Consider the following 21,250-nt stretch of genomic DNA (forward strand, 5'->3'; position numbering starts at 1 on the left):
AAACTGATCGAAAGCTTATGGCTGGGGAGATCATAGGATCTATGGGGAACACTTATTATTGCTATTAAATGGTCATATTGTTAAAATGCCTTCTAAATATTTGTTTATAACCATAGATTTGTGTTGTTCTCAACTTTGCTTAGTCACTTTTGGCAGTGCACAGTAGTGAATGGAGAGTCTCACATCTGGTCCAGGTGCCAAGTACAAGAAATCGTAAATGTTCAGCTGTGGCTGAATAATCTACATTAACTCTTCAACTCCCATTCAAGGTGCAGAGAACACAGTGAGAGTGGCCAGAGAGAATAGAAGAGGTGACAGATGAGGAGGAGAGCTGTGAAGTAGAGACTTCCAGACATGACATGGCTGTGGCACACATCAATTCACAGGACCCATGCTTATAAGATCTGCATATGATCTGCATATGATCAAGCCAGGAAAATTTTACTGAGAGGCCCCACCCTTGGCAAAGAGCTAATAGCAATTCATGGTGACTGAAGGAATGAGAGTCACTCACTCTCTTTTGGGGATACCACTGGTAGTCTGCCCATACCTCAGTGGATGGTTCTATACCTGTGTGCATGTGGACAGCATTAACTGGACTCTAAGTGTGATTTTTTTCCTAGATTATGGGGTTATTAATACCAAAAAGTCATTAACTAATATGATAAAAATATTTTATATAAATACATAACAATTTTAAAGAATAAAAAGTGTTATTTAAATAAATAAAGAAGAATAAAAAGAGCAAATGTTTCAACTGGTAATGAGTGCAATGATCATTACATAGAAAGTACCAGAAGAAAGATCTTGTGTAAGAACATCTCAAGAACAAAGACTGTATTATATAAAAGAAAATGAGTTGTTGTTACTGTTGGGAACAAACAATGCCATGTGACAGCCATTGGAAAACGTCTCAGAAAATGCCATTTACTGAACACTTTACCTACTCAATAGTCGAGAAGATCTGCTTCTAATCGGGAAGCATTTGCAAAATTTAAAAATAATGAATTAACTCTGTCCACTGTGAAGGGTTAGGAATAGTAACAATTCCATGTGAGGAAGAATTGGGAGTCCAGACTAATGTCTCCAAGAACTATTCCTCATCAAAAGAACCAGAGTCCAGATCTGTGTCTGGAGATGTGAAGTTGGGTCTGGCAGATCTTCTTGCATCAGAAAGCAAAGAAGCTCTTCCAGAATATTTTGGTGAGGTCAAAAGACTGTGTCCAGAAAACACCACAGTTAATTCAAAGTTAAGAAAATTGTGCATAATACATGAAGCATGTGGTAATATTTCATCAGTTAGTTAATAAGATACCAGATGGATATGCTTTTGTGTGTGTGAGAGGAGATAGAGACAGAGAGATGCAGGCAGGGAGAGGAAGAAGAGGAAGAAAGTCACTGGACACCAATGGAAGTTTCTAGGACAATAACTTATCCAAGCTGAAAATGAAAATAGGCGTTTATTCTGCCTCCCTGATATAAATTCTACTTGAAAATAACAGTTAAAGTGGATGAAAGTTATTTATTTTAGAAAACTAGCCAATGAAGGACTGGTTTCGAAAATTATCTTTCTGTGACACTTAAGCATCGTCTGATTTAGTCATTTTGTTATCACTGGTTGATAAAAATGTTCAATGTAAGGATGACAGAAAACCTTATAATTAATTAGATGTAACCATCTGTGTTGTTGGTTCTTCTTTTACTCTTTGTCTCTTTGGGGGCCCACCACCCAGCTCCAAAATAAATCACATGGAGGCTTATTTTTCTTTGGGGGCCCACCACCCAGCTCCCAAAAAAATCACAAGGAGGCTTATTTTTAATTATACATGCCCGGCCTTAGCTTGGCTTGTTTCTTGCCAGTTTTTCTTAAATTATCTGTCTACCTTTTGCCTGTGGGCTTTTCCTTTCTATACCTTTCTTTGTTTCTTACTCCATGGGTGGCTGTCCCCTAGAAAGAGAAAGAGTAAAAGAAAATCCAACAACATTTTGGTGCCCTATGTTGGGTGCCAAAATGTTGGTTGGTTTTTGCTCTTTTAAGGGGCCCGCCACCCAGCTCCCAAATAAACCACACACAGAGGCTTATTTTTACTTATAAATGCTAGGCCTTAGCTTGGCTTGTTTCTAACCATCTTTTCTTATCTTAAATTATCCTGTCACCCCTATGCCTCTGGGCTTTTTCCATTCTCTTACTTCTGTAAATCTTCCTCTTACTCCATAGCTTGCTATAGCTGGGTGGCTGGCCCCTGGAGTCCTCCTCCTTCTCTTGCTCCTTCCTCTTCTTCTATATATTCTCTCTGTCTGCAAGCCCCACCTATCCTTTCTCCTGCCTCTCTATTGGACATTCAGTTCTTTATTAGACCATCAGGTGTTTTAGACAGGCACAGTAACACAGCTTCACAGAGTTATACAAATGTAACATAAAACAAAAGCAACACACCTTAAAATATCATGTACAACACTCTGAGCCTAGAGTGAGTCTCAACACCACTAGAGGAATGTCTACTGATGTGACTGGAAAATTACTTGTAAAATACTTCTGCCAAAATAAAAGTTCAATTTGAATCTAATCAAGTCTTTAAATAGAATCTCTAGCCTAGAAACAGGTAATAGTGGAAAGATTTACTACTATTTTAAAAACTTATTTAATTTAATATTATGGGAAAGGCAATACATGTGCCATGCATAGAAGCCAAAGAACAACTTTTAGGAGTAGGTTCCAGGATTTAGTATCAGGAAAGCACTTTTACCAGCTGGCCACCCCCATGCCAGATTATATAACAATTTAAAATCATTCTATAAGAAAGCAGTGTGATAACTTCACAACAGAGGACATTGTGCAAGACAACTCACTTTTCAACAGACTCACAGCACAGAAATAAGTGGATGGATGAGGTCCTAAATGAGAGGGACTTAAAATTTTTTGGCTAAGAAAAATCACAACGAAATACAGTAAGTAGACCTTATTAGGATACTTATTGCAATATGTGAAGTGTAGGGGGAAAAATATAAGGAAAATTGAGTGTAGACTGGGTATTGGTTGCTATTGAATTATTAACTTTTAAATACACTGTGGTTAAATGAAACTACCTTTCTTTCTGAGATGCTTATTGAAGTGTTCAAGGATGTGCTTTAAAATACCTCAACTAAAAAGGGTTGAGTCCCGCACAGGGGAGAGATGGCATGCACCAAGTAAAACAGTGATGTCTGAGTGATGGGTACATGAACTCTTGCATTTGTTACTTCTGTAGGTGGTTGAAAATTTTTGTAATGACCTTAAAATGTAAGATTTGGGGAGACATGTGTGACTTTAACATTAGATAGAGCATCTTATAGCTATGACTTCTTTCTGGAACACTGAGAGGAGTTTAATGACCTCATCCTCAGGTAGAATGCCATCTGTCTCAGCCAGAAGAGAAATTAGTTCAGAATGAAATGGTCCTTTAAAAAGTCCTTTTCATAAAATGTGGGCTCTAAATTCCTTATGCATTGCATCCAGATAATTCTTCTTGTTATACAAGTATCAATTTCATTCCATGTGGCTGGACTTGTGTTCAGTGTAGCATGTCACCATTTAGCCCCTAAATAATGCACTGCTTGATGTAGAAATGGACCAATCAAGTTACAGCCTGTTTTCAAGGATCTTCACAAGAGGTAATTTAGTCAAAATGCTGACCTTTAACAAAGGACTAAATGTGAAGTGCTCCTTCCTACACTGGATGAGGTAGAGCTATCCAGCCAATATTTCTCCTTATCCATTCTGTCCTCAGAAGCACCAACACCCCACCCCCCCAACCCTTTACATCTGAATTGCCCTAGTGAATGAGAATGCCTGGAAAGAAGTGGTGTATGCAGAACTGACTGACTGACGAGAACTGCAGTGGTGTGGAGGGGCTTCCATAGTGCAGGTCCAAGCCTTATCCTGGGGCTGGATTTGGGCCCTAAATGGTCATTTCCTTGGCTATCTCTGTGTTAGAACACCCTGTGACTAACAGATAAAATCCATTTGTAATCTATTAACTTAGTAGACCACTAGCTTCCACCAACTCAAAAGCTAAGAATTATTTGTAACGCAGAGATAAATGTATGATTTTTACAACTCAAATAAAAAAGAATGGCTGTAACTGGGCAATGGGACAGAAGGATGGAGAAGAAGCAAAGAGCTCCTGTTTGTCAATACAGCTGATTTTCAAACTGTGTTATATATCATTTAATCACAATTAAATATTTATAAATTGACAAGGGAGGAATGTGACACAGGTGGAATAGACGTCATGTGGCCCCACAACATTGGAAACAAGAATACTACGCAGTAAAATGAGCTGTGCTGGCTTGAGATAAGGAAAAGGAACAGAAAGGCAGCACGGGGAGGGCCATCACCTGCTGTTTGCATGCCTCACGGCACCTAGAGCACCAAAGTTGAGAATTCAAAGTAGCCTCGATATGCTCGAGACACAAGTGTAAGTGGACTTCAAAAGCAATAACCAGGGATTCTATTTTCTAGCTGGAATTCAGTGTTGTTTTTTTTTTTTTTCCTCTTTAGAGCTCTGCATAAACACAGCAACATCTATTGTATCCTCACAGAGATAACTTATCTCCACTTTGACATGTTAGCTACTTCAAGAATGTTTACCCCTATTGTTTGAGTTGGAGGACTAGAATATACATGTATGTGCTTGAATGCATATGTGTGTGTAATGATGAGACATACCATCATGAAAGCAGAAAAATAGTAACTGGGCAGTTAGGGACAGGGCAGATGAGGGAGCAAAAGAAATATAACAGAAAGAGACACACACAGCAAAAAGGCAGAGCAGAGAGAGGGAGGGAGTGGAAACAACACCGAGGAGACAGCATAAAGGAAGGACTTCCTTTAGGCTTAAGCCATTTAGAGCCAGCTGGATGTGCTCTTACACTGCAGACACTAACCCTGCAGTTCCAAATGAGGCCACGGAGGCACACTGCACACTCTGTAACAGCTACTTGTCAGGAAGCCAGGTACGTACCCTTTGAGGAGCAGAAACAGGATGTGAGGGTGAGAACTGATGTACTCCACAGTAGGACTCCGTGCACCGATCTGTCTTCTCAGGATGTTGTTGAATATCTGGGTCACATCTTTTTTTCCCTATTAGAGAAACATGTCACCATTAAGTGATATGCTTTAAATGGATAAACTGTATGGCATGTGGGATACAGACACACACTCTCATAGAGATAGTGTCATCCCATATAAAATGCAGAACTAGGAATTCGTTCTTTTTCTTTATCTTCACAAAGTCCATTAAATGGGTGCAACTCTTCACCCAATGTGTATGGTGGGGAACTTGGCAAGATGAAGTCCACTTGCACAACTGTAAATACAAAGGCACAGATGTGTACAAAGTAGCAGCAAGAATTGAATTTTTTATGCTTTTTCTCCTTCTAGTTTTCTCACGAAGAAAACAGTAACTGATATTTTAAAATCTCCATAAATGAGAGAAAATAGAAGAAGAACATAAGTTAAGAATAAAGAAAATGTGAGAGTCAAATTACTTTTCTTAACAGCTAATTCTGGGTAATACTATCCCTTCACTTTATCTATTCTGTTACCTTAGGACCTTTGAAAAACTTCTTAAAAATGAGATGTAAATTTAAAAATGCAAGTTTCTCCTATGTAATATGCAACTTGTATGTATATGTCTTACCTATGTGAAATCACACATAGCTAGAGGAAGAGAAGAGAGTTTCTAGCCTAATTGCCTGAACTAGAGGAACTATTGCCAATCTTCGACAAGGCTTTTGAGTCTTCCCACATCCTACAACTTGAGTTGAGCTTGATTCTATAACGGAATCCATGAACTGGACCCATGTTTCACATATAAAAAGAGGGGGCAAGAATGACACCAATTATCCTGCTCTTTGTCTTTCAACTATCAAAGGCTCTGAGTTACTCTGTGTCCCCCTTTCAAAGCATCTTCACTCTACAAAATCAGCTACCAAGAAGTGATACCAGTCTCTTAAGTTCCTCAGTATCTCCTTTATGCTTAGAAAAGTCCAGCCCCTCCCAATACATAGCCCTGCCTATTGCTTTGTACTCCTGCATCAGGTTCTACTGCTCCCAACTGACTGGGATGTGTGCTCACACACAATCTTTAGTGTTCCTGCAGCTCTGGCTCATGTTCTCCTTGTGTCCTACATGCTGTTCCACATCCCATGTTACAAGACTCAATTCAGTATATTCTCCTCTAAGATGAATGTCCTTACTATAGTTTAATAATACCCTTTGCCTACAATAACTGGTCCCTCTTCTTCCTGACTACCTCAGAACCTCCACCTCCTGTCAGAACAGAACACCTTTAGTGAGTACTGAATCCATGCCAGGAACTTATGTCAACAGCTAGCATGCACTATTCAGTCTCTTCAACAACCTTATGAGGGGCACATTATGAAGAGGACACTGAGGGCATGGAATGTGGAACAGCCAGGATTCTATTCTCACTTGATGGAGTTCAAGGTCTCAGCTCTTAGCCATCATCTTAAAGTGATTCCCAACATGTAAGAAAGTGCACTGAAAGGAATGGGTTTTGTTTCTAACTTCCTCCTTGTATTGTTAGCTCTACAGGATATAGGGCCCATTTGAATACACACACACACACACACACACACACACACACACACACACACACACACGCACGGCTGGAATATAGTATGCACTCAGTAAATACTATTAGACTAAGCAATTACTTTACAAGTGTGCCTCAGCCTAGCAGTGGTGGCACACACCTTTAATCCTAGCACTTGGGAGGCAGAAGTAGGAGGATCTCTGTGAGTCTGAGGCCAGCATGGTCTACAGAGTGAGTTCCAAGACAGCCAGGGCTATTCCACAGAGCACCCTATCTTGAAAAACAAAAAAAAGAAAGTGTGACTCCTCAGATACATGTGTATCTCTTACCACAAACATGCAACTGATTCCTCTCATTTTTAAATTTGTCATTTTTTAACACAAAGAGACACTTAAAAAAAAAAAAAAACAACTAAAACCCAAAAGTGAGATCAATAAGATTATTCATTAATAGCCGGGCAGTGGTGGCGCACGCCTTTAATCCCAGCACTCGGGAGGCAGAGTCAGGCGGATCTCTGTGAGTTCGAGGCCAGCCTGGGCTACCAAGTGAGTTCCAGGACAGGCGCAAAGCTACACAGAGAAACTCTGTCTCGAAAAACCAAAAAAAAAAAGATTATTCATTAATAACCCAGTCTTAAAACTGCCCCGCCCTTTCCAGGATCTCATGTATCCTGTGATCCTTCTGACTCCACCTCCTGAGTTTGAGGATGATAGGTATGTGCCACCACACCAGACTGATGTGGTACTGAGATTGAACCCAGGGTTTTGTGCATGCTGGATAAACACTCCATCATCTGGCTACAGTCCAAGCCCCTTTAAAGCTGTTAGTTTTATAAAACACAAACTAAATGCAGATTAAGAAAAGTAAAACCAGAGCTGGGGAGATGCCTCAGAAGTTAAGAACACCTGCTGCTCTTGCAGTGGACCAAGATTTGGTTCCTAGCACCCTTATGATGGATCACAACCATCTCTAACTCTGGTTCCAGAGGACTAACATCCTCTTCCGAGTTCCACAGACATGAAGCACTCATATGATGCATGCAGGCAAATACCCATACACATAAAATAAAAAAACAAATAAATGTTTTAAAAGGGAAAGTAATAAAGTGAAAAAATTCTGAAAAGAGTAGCATTTATCTCATGAAACGCAGAACATGTGCAAGGTCCTGAGTCTGATCCCTAGCAACCTCCTACACATACAAATTCAGAAAACACTTTAGACTTCTAAAATGAAGATAGAAATCTTTACAAAAATTAAAATCTCCAAGATCTTAATGGATCTTGGATGGAGTTTGAGGAATTGTGTCCATTATGAAAAACCAGTTGGAGGTTACAAACTAAATGGCTCCATCCATATGAGGATTTTGAAGTAACGAAGTTCTAGAACAGAGAATGGTCTAGTTTAGAACAGCTAACGGTAGGGATGTGGCGGTGGCCGACAGAGATGTGGGTGTCACTAGACAGTGGCACAGGGAGGGATGTCTGTGATAGTGGAAAAGGTCCACACTCTGTGTTGTCAGTGGGGACATCCTGGCTGTGCCACAGTTTGGCACAGTTTACTCTTACGAGAAGCAGGTGAGGTCCATGGTGTCGCTCCAAACCATTCCTTACAATTGCTAGTAATCAACACCTATTTCACAACAAGGAGGTTACATTTTTAAAAGACATTTTTCTTTGTTGATCATTTTTTAAAATAACATAATCCAGCTCTATTTTTACAGACACAAGGAACGTTATCCCAGCTGCTGTAAGAAAGAGCAGCAACTGCTGGGTAGGGTAGCTCACAACCATAATCCTGGCATTCAGGAAGCTGAGGCAGGAAGACTATCACAATTTCAAGGTTAGCCTGAGCTACACAGTGAGTTCCAGATCAGCTCAGGCTACACAGTGAGACTCTGTCTCAAGAAACAAAACAATAAAATAACCAAACAACAGAAAAGTTAGTAACAATCAGTGTTGTCTGCCAAGCCTGACAGCCTGAGTTTAATGCTGGAAGGAGAACCAACTTCTGCAAACTGCTCTTTGACCTTCATACCTTTGCCGCAGCACACACACAGAGATGCAGTACAGAAATGTGGTCTAGCTAACCAGCAGAAGAGATTGGAATACTAAAACATCAGCAATGATTAAATACCCAAAATGGCTACAGTTGTCCATTGCGCTCACTTTCTTTCAGAGAGAAATATTAAGAAATCAGGCTGGGCAGTGGTGGCACGCCTTTAATCCCAGCACTCAGGAGGCAGAGGCAGGCGGATCTCTGTGAGTTCGAGGCCAGCCTGGACTACCAAGTGAGTTCCAGGAAAGGCGCAAAGCTACACAGAGAAATCCTGTCTCTGAAAACCAAAAAAAGAAAAAAAAGAAAGAAAGAAAAGAAATCAGGGCAGAAGAGGAGAAGGTGGAAAAATGAAACGGGGGGGGGGGGGGCTGGTTAATTCAGGGGACTGAGGAGACAGGGAAATAAAAATTCAGTACTATGAAAGCAAATTACTTCTTCCTTTAAAGTACGTCACCATACCCAAATGCAAATTTTTGAAGTGAATCTTGAGACCCTGTGATATACCTGGAGGATGCTTGCTAGGCATGCACTAGCCCTGTCCCACCCCCACTATGGGAGGGGAGCACTTCAGAATCAGTTGCTGTTATAATTTTAAAATATTAAAAAGTGTTCATAGTACCTGGGTATCATTTATAAGGATTGTAAGTGCTATATTTGTTATATAAAAGAGGCATATCTGTAAAGAGGCATAAATGGAGTTTTAAATTAAAGTAATTCTGTGGTATGCAAATCTTGCTAGACTCTACAGGGCAATATTGTGGAATAAATACTAGCCCTGTTCGAAATGTCATAAGACTGTGTTTTTCATACCTCCCAGTAAAATGCCTCAAGAACGTTTCCACACAGCATTCCAGTGAACAGCAGCAACGAAACTCCACAGAGCTCCATCCAACTTTCACACAGAGGAAAGCATTCTTCTAGTTCATTAGCAAATGTGTACAGAGGCAGAGGGAGCCCCTGTGGGTAACAGGAACAAGTTTTGGTACCAGAGACCACTTCTCACGCCAGACTAGAGGGTCCAGGTAAAGAGAATTAGAGAAAATGGGAATGCAGAAGTGGCCCAAGAAGTAGAAAATAGAAAACCACCAAAATGGTGTTGATTATAAGGAAGTTACATCCAAAAATGGACCCCAAATTAATGTGGCAACTTAGCATTACATATTAGTTAATGGATTTCCAGCCCGAAGTGCACTCGTTAGCTGACAAATCCATAAAAGGTCAGCAGTTATGTGTTTAATGAATGAATGAAGAACATGTAAGGGAGTACTGACTGAAATCAAACAAGAAAGTGAGAAAAGGAGTAAAACGGGCAGAACTGCTGTAAGTACAGAGACAAGAAACTAGAAGAGAGGGTTAGAAAATACTTGCTTTAAAATTGTGGGCACTGACTTATATACAAAACATACATAAAGAATTCCTGGGACAGCAGGATGGTTCAGCATGTCAAATGCTTGCTGGGAAGCCTGATGACCCGAGTTGAACCCCTAGAACTCCCACAAAAAATGGAAGGAGAGAACAAACTCCATGAAGTCCTCTTGTCTCCACACACATGCTGTAGCATGCATGTCCATGCACACACACACAATATTAAGTAAAATAAAAATATTTTTAAAAATTTCTCAAAATTCAGCCATCAAAAAAGGGGTGGGACAAAAGAGCTCCCATTTCATAACAAGTATGGTGGTAAATAAACACAGGAAAAGAAACTCATTCTGATTAGTTACTAAGAAATTGCAAAGAAAACCGGCAGCGAGACAACACTAGCATCTGAACAGATAAAACGAAAAAACAGAACCGAACGGTAACACCCAACAACCTCACTCATGGGCACTTTGTCTGTGGTAAACGAAAATCTGTTTTCATCTTTAAAAAACTATACACAAGTGGATATATGGCTTTACTTGTAAATGGTAAAACTGGAAACATAACAAGTCTCCTCCAGGTGGGGATGAATGAATGTTCTATGCAACATCCATCCAATGAACTCATCAATAAGAAACAATCTCCTAAAAAAAATAAAAAAAAAATAAAATTAAATTAAATTAAAAAAAAAAAAAAGAAAGAAACAATCTCCTGGTCAAGGCAATGGCTGAGGTGAATCTCAAGTGCGTCACACCGAGTGAGAGTGAATTAATATGCCTTCGAAGTGAGAAATCACCACACACTTAGAGATTAATAAAGGAAATAGCTCTTTAATAATAGTGCACGTCCTGCTCTGGCTGATTCTTAAAGAGGAGCCAGCTTCGAATAGAAGATGTTAACCTTGGTATACCTTACTTAGGCTTATGCATTTCACATATGCTGTCGTTTTTAAACCTCTTTTAGGTGCAGGCCTCAGGTTATACTTTGAATAGTGTATTTTTAAGGCAAAGTCATTCTTGGTTCATTTGTTGCTATTTTAGTGAGACTTTGTCTCAAAAAAAAAAAAGGAATAGTAACAATAATCATAAAGATTGCTAAAATAATTCTAAAACTATAAAGAAAAAATAATCGTAGCCCATATATCAAAACACATACTATAAGGCACAGGTAAAAAGTTGTTTTTCTTTTTTCTGCGAGGAGGTCACAAGGGTAGGGGATGGACCTGGGAGGACTGGGAAGTGAGTGTGATCGAGGTGCATTATGTGAAATTCCCAAATAATCAATAAGAATACGACTTTGGATACTTTGAACAATTTAAAAAGACAGGAGCCTGCAATCCTGGCCACCTGGGCAGATGGAAGACAGGAAGGACGGACGCTGTCAGACTTGGTTCTTAAGTGCATACACCAGTGTGGCTCTTCTTGACTCGTTAGTTGCTAAGGGTCATCTTGCCTACTTGGCAGAATTAGGCTTCTCCTGGTAAGAGTACAGGGTACTTCTTGGTAGTCCAGGACTTAATGGTGGTGTGACCCTGCCACAGCCCCTTGTTCTACCTCTTAGAGGCATGTTCTTTGATATGAGGATAGACCCAATGGCCAACTGTAAGTCAGGGTTGTCAGCAACCCTAAATTTTAATTACAGTGTAGAATTTTATTTCCCAGTTTTTAACAAGATCATCTTCTAGTCCCATAGGAGGAAGCACTCCTTAGGTAAATTCTACTTTGTGTAACTTCATATTTTCTAAGCAAGTTTATTAGTCCTTAGAGCACTAATTTTACTACTTCCAGTCTCTCCTGCATCAAGAGAAGTCAGACTTGAAGGGCTGCACACCGTTTCTGCTTACATGATTTTTCCATGAAGGTAAAAATGGGGTTAGGGCTGTACGGTAAACATTACTACTGGAAAGAAGCTGGGGGTAGGAAAAGGAGCTAATTAGCCAAGGGCAGAAGGAAACCTTGGGGATGTCAGAGCTATCCACCACTACTAATCAATGCACTAAAAAGGGTGAGTATAACGTCTAGCTGCTATTGCTTGTCCCGCCAAGCTCATTTGAAGCTTGTTCAGCAGTGGGTGCTGGAAGGTGGGGACTGATCGGGCGCTAGTCAGGAGCACAGAGGCCTTGTGGGTAGGGTAACGCTTTTCTTGCAGGAATGGATTAACCACCTCAGGACTTGGGTCTCCTTTTCCCCTTCCAGATGAGGCTATGTCCCTTCTGCTTCCTGGAGAAATTAAACTAGGACAAGGTCCTTAACCAAAGCTGGAAAATACTGGTTCTTGGCCATGCTCTTGAACTTTTCAACTAAATAAAGTCCCTTACACGTTATTCATTCATTCATTCAACAAATAACTGCTTATGAATTATCCAATCTCAAGTATTCTGTTATTCAACAACAACACAAATTAACTGTAACAGTACTATGGTACTGTGATTTTTTTTTTTTTAAAGGGCTGAAGAGAAATCTTGGTAAAGTGCTCCATGAGGACCTAAGTTCAATCCCTAGAACCCATGTAAAGGTGGACAGACAGAACTGATTCTATGAAGTTATCCTCTGACCTCCACAGGGAAAGCTTGAATCATCAGGTTGCATGATTTCAGTCTTTCAAAGTATTAAAATCAAAAGTAAAGAATAGCTTTAAATGGGGCCAGAGAAGAAGGAAATATGTTTAGGGACTAAAGTTTTTCATAAATTTTGGATATAAAGCATCTTAATGAGGTGATTAGGCATCTGTTTTGTGGGGCTTTCTACCGTGGTGAAGCTACATACAAAGAAATAGGGTCTGAAAGCCCCACTGTGCCCAGCAAACACCTGTTACAACAGCAGCTGCGTCCCCTGGGACTCCGGAATCTCATGAGCTAGTTAATTTAACCTTTAACTGGTTCATCCTGGTTCTGTGTAGAAGTGCTGGTACTGTTAGAAATAGAAACAGCTCGAAGAACGCTTTCCTCCTGCTTCTCACAAGTTCCTTTCTTGAATGTGTAACACCAGTGAGCAACAACCAGTCAAGAGCTTGTGCCATTCCTGCCAACGAGCCCAAGTGTACGAAGCAGTGCAGTTTCCTGCCACTTGGAGTTGCTTTCTCATTCGGCCTGAACACTCGACTTTGCACCCACTCCTACTTGGCAAGGCATACCTGCCATGCAATACGTTTTTAACCCCTTGATCTCTCACCACCTTGCATTACAAAATCTAGAATGACCTAAAGCTAGGTCTTAAATAGCGGCCACATTTCAAAAGACACAGCTCTAAGCTTGATCCTGAGCCCACAATATCAGAGGCTTTGCCATTTTAGTCATAAATCCCATGTTTCCTTTTGTAAGACAGAGTCTAACTATGATGCCTGGCCTGGCCTGGAACTTAATATGTATACTATGCTGGCCTTGAACTCACAGTTCAGGTGTTTCTTCCTCCTGAATGCTGGTTCTAAAGAATAAGATGGATGCACCAGTTACAAAATTGCATGCTTTCACTGTTTTTCAGAGAGAATACAATAGAGTTTCTGTTTGTCTGTCTTGAGGATCTGGAGCATTATAGAAGGTTGGCCTTGCTGTTAGAGGCTGGGGCTCTTGGGAAAATGGCAGGAAGCAGGTATGGAATTGCTAATGGAAAATTCATGTCCTAGGGCTCCGACCTGGTGCCAGTGGATCCTTTACAATGATCTCCAGTGAAGGGGCTCACTGCAGTTTCCCCAAAAGCAAAGAGCATACCACAGTCCTCCTGCTGATACATGGGAGTTCAGCAGCATCACAAAGAGGATTTGGGAGGTCATTGTCCTCAAATCTGTACCCCAGGATCCTCTGTAGGGCCTCTCTGTCATACAAAACAAGGAATTACTCCTTAGTTTCTCACTACCCTACAGATATTCCAGTACAAAACCTGTAAGCTCAATCAACGTGTGGCAACTCTTCTTCATGTTCCTCTGACTGAGATGCCAGCAACTGCTCTGGACACCACGCGATTCTTCCTATTTAAACTGCTTCTCAACCTCCAGTCCCCAGAGTCAGTCCAGGGTCTCAGCAAATGACTTTTCTGCCCTACAGGGCCTCCCTGTCCTATTTTCCTTTCCCTTCACTTACAACCTGGGTGTTGCTCAAACTTACAGTCTGGTTAAGGCATTCTCCAGGTTTTGCTCCCAGCCACCTCCTGGGATTCCTTTCACTGTGCTCCAAAGTGGGCTCTGTTCTAACTGGGTACAAGAAACATCTGGAGGTGCTTGAAGGGAAAGCTGTGTCAGCTCCCACTGACTTCTATCAGTCTTTCTGAATCCAGTAAAGGTAGGTCGGTCTTCCTGCCTTCCTTCCTTCCTTCCTTCCTTCCTTCCTTCCTTCCTTCCTTCCTTCCTTCCTTCCTTCCTTCATTTCCTTCCCTTGACCTTATACTATACTCACATGGTTCTTTTCTGTCAGCAAATTTAAGGCTTAAAGGATTAGATTAGAATGTATGGCTGAGTAATGAGATTTTTCTTTTAAACTCAGGTCTGTCTCTTAGCTCTTACTTACTGATAGCAGAATCCTCCCCTCTTGTCCCATTCCCCTCAGTTACTTTCCTCTAGATTCTTGATGGAGAAATGAATCCGTCACAATCTCCTGAGTTAGTCCCTGATGTCAAGTCTAATGTCACTGCTTCCCCAAACACCACTGCTGTCAGTGTAAGATCTGAATCTCCGGTTGCCAGTTTTCAAACCCTGTTAAGTGTCTTGGTCTGGCAACTGGCATTTTCTTACCATACTGAGTGTGGAAAATCATTTGGTGTCCTTCACTCAACATACACCATTCACACCAGTCCCTATGAAAGGCTCAAGGATAACAAGGGTGAAGCCCAGCCCCATGTAGCAACAACTTCACATCTTCAATCTACCCAGTCATCATTTCCTTACGCTTCTTTCCTTTTTGATGGTGTTCTCAAGTCTTCTCTTTCTCTATTCCAAACACTTCTCTTCTTGATTTCTTTTCCCATTAGCTTTCTGCTAAAGAAGACATCTCTCCTATTTCCACTACTGTTCTCTGCAAGGGTTATCTAAGTCCATTGCTTTCCTTGTGGTCATTGCCCAGAGACCAGATACAACCTGCCTCACCCCCACCACAGTGGACTCTAAACAAAAGTTCATGTTTTTGCTGTTCTCCCCGTCCCCTGCAAGGAATGCTTCCTCCCCTGAGTTATCTGGCGAGAACAGTAGCCCATCCCTAAAACATTAATTTTTCCTCCCATTTACAAAAACATCAGAAATTCTAGTCAGATGACTGCTGTGCTCTTCAAAGACACATGGTGAAAGATTTTCACTTTGGGAAATGCTATGATCAACATTCAAAAGAGCCTGGATTGTCTACTAAATAATTTATTAATTCCTTGAGAAAAATGGCTTATTGATGTCTCACCTTTCTTTTTTGACAGAGTTTTCTAAGTAGCCCCAGTTATCCTAGAACATCTGATCCTCTCATCCCAGCCTCCTCTCTGAATGCTGAGGTTAGAGGTGTGCAACACTGTGCCTGGCTAGTGTGCCTTCTTTTACTCTGGCCTGCATCCATCCATCCATCCACCCAACCACCCACCCACCCAACCAACCAACCAACCAACCAACGAACCTAAGATTAGCCCTGTTTTCAGAGGGCTGCTAGGAGGAATATGACCAAGGGCAGGAACAGAACAGCACGTCAAAGTGCTATGTAACACTGAAAGGAGTGCACCAAAACAACAACAACAACAACAACAACAAAAACAAAAACACTCCAGGTGCCTCAGAGCTTTGCTTAGCAGTAGCTCAGCTGTACAAAACACAGTCCTAGTACTCAAGGTACTTTCAAAACAGAAGGGCTTCCGAATGCTACCTATCGACTGAGAGACAACCGTTAGGGCTTCTGTGTGGTTAGAATAAGTTTTGAAACCAGGAAGAATTTTATCAAGCAGTCATTAGCTTGAATGGATACTCTGGTCTCCAGAAGGAAAAGTGTTGCCTACGAGCTGCTGGGTCTTGCCTGCAGTCCTGAGAGATGTGCAGCACATTTCTGTAAGCAGGCTAGGAAGCTGGTGAGACTGCCCCAGCCTCACAGCACTGTGTGCAGTTGATGGGACGCTAAAGAGCTACTGTCCTCAATTGAAGTGTTTTTCATCCGTTCATTCAGGCAAGAAATATTTACTTACTAGGGGTCAGGGGAGGACAGCTGCATGTACCAAGTATCCAATTCATTAGCAACTATGTTCTAGGTATTGTGCTTTACCACAAGAATATATAAGGTTAAGAACTGTTTGCTATTTTTTATCACAATAATGACCTCTATAATGACAATCTGGTTTTTTGCTTTTTTTTTTTTCAGACAATGTCTCACTATGTAGCTCAGGTGGCCTAGAACTGACTAGATAGAGAGATTAGGTCACTCTCTCTCAGCAGACATTAATTAGTTGGTTATACTTCCTTGTCTAGAGGTAGGGCCCTCGTGAAATTCCCCTTCCTCATTGGCATGTTTATTGGTGCTGTTCAGAGCTTTTATTCTTCCTATCCCACTCTTAACACTTTGAAACTGTTTATACTACTGCACCGGATGTTCCATTTTCCCTGGGTATTCAAAGCATAATCACCCTTGGCATAGTTCTTTCAGCAGCCCACTATAAGATATTAGTGGGACATAAAAGAAGGCTTATCTCTTACCTAATTCAGGCAGATCAATGGTAACAATAGCTTATAATGTGGCTACTCAGGGAATATACAAAGCAATAAGAGAGACAGAAATATAATTATAATCCCAGAATGGGTACTCTTTCTCTTATTCACTGTCACTGTCCAATTATATCCAAAACAAATAAAAATGGGCCTGCTATATATCTCAGCAGGCAAAAGTGCTTGCCACTCAAGCCGACAAACTAAGTTGTATCCCTGGTAGGAATAGATAACCAACTCCTGAAAGATGTCCTCTATCCTGCATATGTGAGCTATGTTATGTGTGCACTGGCAAACACACACACACACCACTACCACCACTAATAATAATAATAATAATAATAAAAACATAATTAAAAACTTCAATGGTTATAACAAATTCAGTTTGCATTTCACTTTAGTTGGAGAGGAACTGAAACTACTCTGATATTTTTATACATTTGCATTTATATTTTTTAATATAACATAACATATGTGTGCATGTCTTTTACATAGTTTAATACTGACAGAAGTGTTGTGAATTCTTGCATTGCCCTGTAGAGATGAGAAGATTTGGGCTAAAAGAGTTAATTTACTGGTTGTCCTATCAGAAGCAGAGAATGGACTCTAGATACCGGCAAGTATTTTCCACTATGCCAAGCTTCTACTGTGTTCATGATATCTAATTTTAAACTACATAAAGGACCATTTAAGTATATGAACATAGTGAAAATATGCTTTGATTCCATGCATAGCCAGTTTGAAAAGGAAATGGGAATTAAGTGGAAGCAGAGATTTAACAAGCCAAGCCCAAGGAACAGAAGAGACTATGGGCCAGAAAACGTCAGTTGAAGAAACAGTAAGGGAGAGAAAAAGGCAGACAGGTGTATCTGAAAGGAAGAATGAGTTAGAGCCTGGGTCCTCTGAGGCCCTTCTCCAGCACACCCTGATTTTACAATCCCACCAGTCTTGTCTATACTTTTTCTATCCATCTCATCTGTCCAGGGAGCTGTGGGCTAGTTTTTTACAGATCCCTAGAACCCTGACCTTCTGTCAGCTGAATCATTGTAATTAATTTCTGCCTACCTGTCTGTGAATAAAGCTAAAAGCAATTTGCTTTAAAAAAATCTACATATCTTCTGTCTATAAAAATCAATGAGAGCCGGGTGGCAGTGGTGCACGCCTTTAATCCCAGCACTCAGGAGACAGAGCCAGGCAGATCTCTGTGAGTTCAAGGCCAGTCTGGTCTACAGATCGAGATCCAGGACAGGCACCAAAACTACACAGAGAAACCCTGTCTCGAAAAACCAAAAATCAATGAGAAACAAACATTTAACCTGATACTACCAAGTATACTGGTAGAAAGAAAGCAAGAAATAGGAAAATAGGATGACTACCATCTAAACAGTGAATATACAAACCTTCCTACAAAAATTCACATAATTTACTATTCTGTAAGATATACAATAAATAATAATATATAATAATAAAATACTTATAGTATATTCACTGCTTTTATTTTATCTAATTGCTTAGGTAATTTGGTTAAATTGCTTTCAAAATGATGTCAAAACATACTACCACACTGGCATTTAACAAATTATTGGTTTAGTATAGTATTTTAACAAGAACAGGCTTGATAATACTGTCTTTGACTCGCAGATCCAGCTTAGTAACTCCATGGTTTAGAAAAATGACCTAAAATCTAGACTCTTGGGTTATCTGTAACATGGGATGAACAGGGCCAGTGAGACGTCTGAATGAGTAAAGAAAGTTCCTGTGCCTGATGTCTTGAACTTGACCTCTCCATCCCACAAGGTGGCAGGAGAACCTACTCTAAAGAGTTGTCCTCTGACAGGTGGACTAGGACACACAACTACCTTCATAAACACATACACACCAATAAATGAATATAATTTAAAGTGGGTTGAATAATGAAGTATTTGCCATAAAGGTAGTTCTAAGAATAAGTTGTGTGCTTGAAATTGTACCTTGTACACAAGTAACTGTTACCTCTTGTGAACAGTGGTCATTAACCCAGCTGCAGAAAACTTAAATACGGTATGCCTTTTTGCCTGTAAAATGAACCTGATTGTAAAGGTTTTATGAAAGCTATTTAATATCATATGTGGACATTAATTGTTTGAAGTCGTGTGGACTTATTTACTGCTGAGAACCAGGAGGGACATCAGTCGTTCTAAGTCAAATACGGATGCTCAGTATTTACTCTCAAGAAGCAGGAGGGGCAGTCTTGCACAGAGCCTTCACCTCAAAGTCTATGAGCTGCAGGTCGGCTATCAGTGTCACCAGCAGTCCACTGCTGTAGAGCTCTTGTGCCAGCTGAGCCACTGCTTCTGGAGGGGGCTCCTTGTCATTTGTACCACACAGAATCTCCTTCATTGCCTGCAGAGATTTCGACACTTCTTCTGAAGCCTAGTGACCAGAAAGCATGTCAATAGTTAGAAAGAATACAAATTTTAGGTTTTAAGGAAGCAAACAGATCCCCCCCCCCCCCCCCCGCCAACCCCCTCCTCCCCACTTCTTGGGCCTTGTCTATTTCCAACCAAAGATCATTTTCTGGCTACAAATAAACAATAGCAGCAACAACAAAAACATTAGAAGGTATTGGGGTTTTTTTTAACCTTAAAAAAATGTTACTAAAATTTATGTGAAAAGATCTCTAATATTTCTTATTAGACAATATAATTGAAGTCTCAAACAATATTCATAGTCTAATTTGGTACTTGAAAACTAAATAGAGTGTTTTGAGGACTTACCAACTGCTACAAGTCTTTAAGTCTTTTGCTACAGTTTTTTTGATGGATCCCTACTCTCTTGATCTGCCAATAGTCCAGGCATAAAATCCCAAGTTGTCAAAACTCATAAACTTTTGACATACTTATTCCTCCTACACAATCATATTTTTTGTATTTGTAAAACTTAGAGCAGTTTACTCCAGTTGAAGAATAATAAGCAAATCCATAGAGCAGACTGTAGTTAGTGTTAAGTCTGGGAGTGGGATGGGAGGAATGACTACTGAAGGGGGTGGGTTTCTTTTCGGAATGATGGAAATGTTCTCGAATTAAATAGTGGTGATGACTGCACAGTCTTGTGAGTTGTAAAAACTCGAGAGTTGAGAAATCATATGGTATGAGAATTCTATCTCAAAAACCCTCATTAAACTGGTACAGTTGACAAAAGAAAGACTAACTTAGTTAACAATTTGTGATTCTCTTTTTTAAAAAGTGTATCTTGGTTGATTTTACATTGCAGTATCACAGTCATCACAAATGAGAAGAAAATGAGTGGAGTAAGACAAACTACAAAAAAGAACTATGTCAGCATGGCACTACTTCTTAAAAGGCATTTCTCAAATTCTTCAGCTTATTATAGGCTTACGAATAATTATAAAGAATCCAAGTCAGGAAACCATATTCCCCGCACCCCGTCACCTTGTGCACCTTTTTATCTGTATGTGTCTCATGACATTACAGTAACTTGGACCTTACATGTTCCCCACAGGCCCATGTGTTCAGTGTGGCAATCCTGGTGGCGGCAGGGCCTAAGGGGAGGTCTCTCCTAGTCACTGGGAATATGCTTTCCAATGGGATTGTGGGATGGACCATACGATCTTTTCCCCTTTCCTTTCCCATCCCAGCTACAAGCTGTGTTACATGTTCCCAACAGGCTGTGCTGTCCCTATCAGAGTCCCCAGAGCAATGAGGCCAACTGACCACAGACCGAAGTTTCGAAAACTCTGAGGACAAACAAACTTTACCTTTTACAAGCTAGTAATGGCAGGTATTTTGTTATAATGTCGTCTACCTTCCACAGCAATGGCTGATCTACTTTACTCTCCTTCCCTTTGTGTTGCACAGCTGCAGCTCCCCTGACTTTGAAATTGAAGGAAGACTTGTGCCCTTTCACCTCACTCCTTTCCCTAGCTTTCCATTGGTGGGGCTCCTCCCTGCGGCTGCACGGAGGCAGCAGTTCATCACGTGCCACATCTCGACTCCTCCACTCGTGGGTGGCTGGCTGGGCTGCAGCGTCTTTCCTGGTTGTGAATCTGGGGGCTGCTCTCACTGAGAAGCTGTGAACTACGATGCAGTGTACGTTCTCACACAGTTCTCCTGGTGCACTGTGGTGGAATATTATTTGAACTAGGCAAAGATGTGTTACATTTGTTTATACTGTAGACTATTACTTTAACCGTGTAAAGATGTGTTGTTTTTGTTTATGCTGCATTTGTTTAATTATGTAGAGATGTGTTGCATTTGTTTCACCTTGCCTGCCTAAGGCACCTGATTGATCTAATAAAGAGCTGAACAGCCAATAGTTAGGCAGAAGAGTATGGATAGGCAGGGCTGGCAGGCAGAGAGAATAAATAGGAGAAATCCAGGCTTGAGAAAAAGGGAGAAAAAGAGAAGAGAGAATGAGCGAGATGCCTAGGGCCAGAAGCTGGGCAGCCACAAGCCAGCCAGCCAGGAGAAGCAGTGAAAGTAAGATATACAGAAGGAAGAAAGTAATAAGCCCTGAGGCAAAAGGTAGATAAAGAGAAACAGGTTAATTTAAGTTAAAAGAGCTAGCCAGAAATGAGTCTAAGC

At 40.7% G+C, this 21,250-nt stretch overlaps 1 protein-coding gene across 2 annotated transcripts in view; it reads right to left on the bottom strand.

Moving 5' to 3' along the window:
- Cab39l (calcium binding protein 39 like) overlaps nucleotides 1–21,250 on the bottom strand; it is a 120,865-nt gene that overhangs the window by 38,971 nt on the left and 60,644 nt on the right. For both annotated transcript variants that reach the window (XM_059273552.1, XM_059273553.1), the window contains 2 exons: nucleotides 18,915–19,079; nucleotides 5,004–5,122 (listed from right to left, as the gene is read on the bottom strand). In XM_059273552.1, the coding sequence (XP_059129535.1) occupies nucleotides 5,004–5,122; nucleotides 18,915–19,079 (284 nt within the window). The remainder of the gene's footprint in view (nucleotides 1–5,003; nucleotides 5,123–18,914; nucleotides 19,080–21,250) is intronic.

Source organism: Peromyscus eremicus, chromosome 9 (genome assembly GCF_949786415.1).
Source record: "Peromyscus eremicus chromosome 9, PerEre_H2_v1, whole genome shotgun sequence".
NCBI lineage: Eukaryota > Metazoa > Chordata > Mammalia > Rodentia > Cricetidae > Peromyscus > Peromyscus eremicus.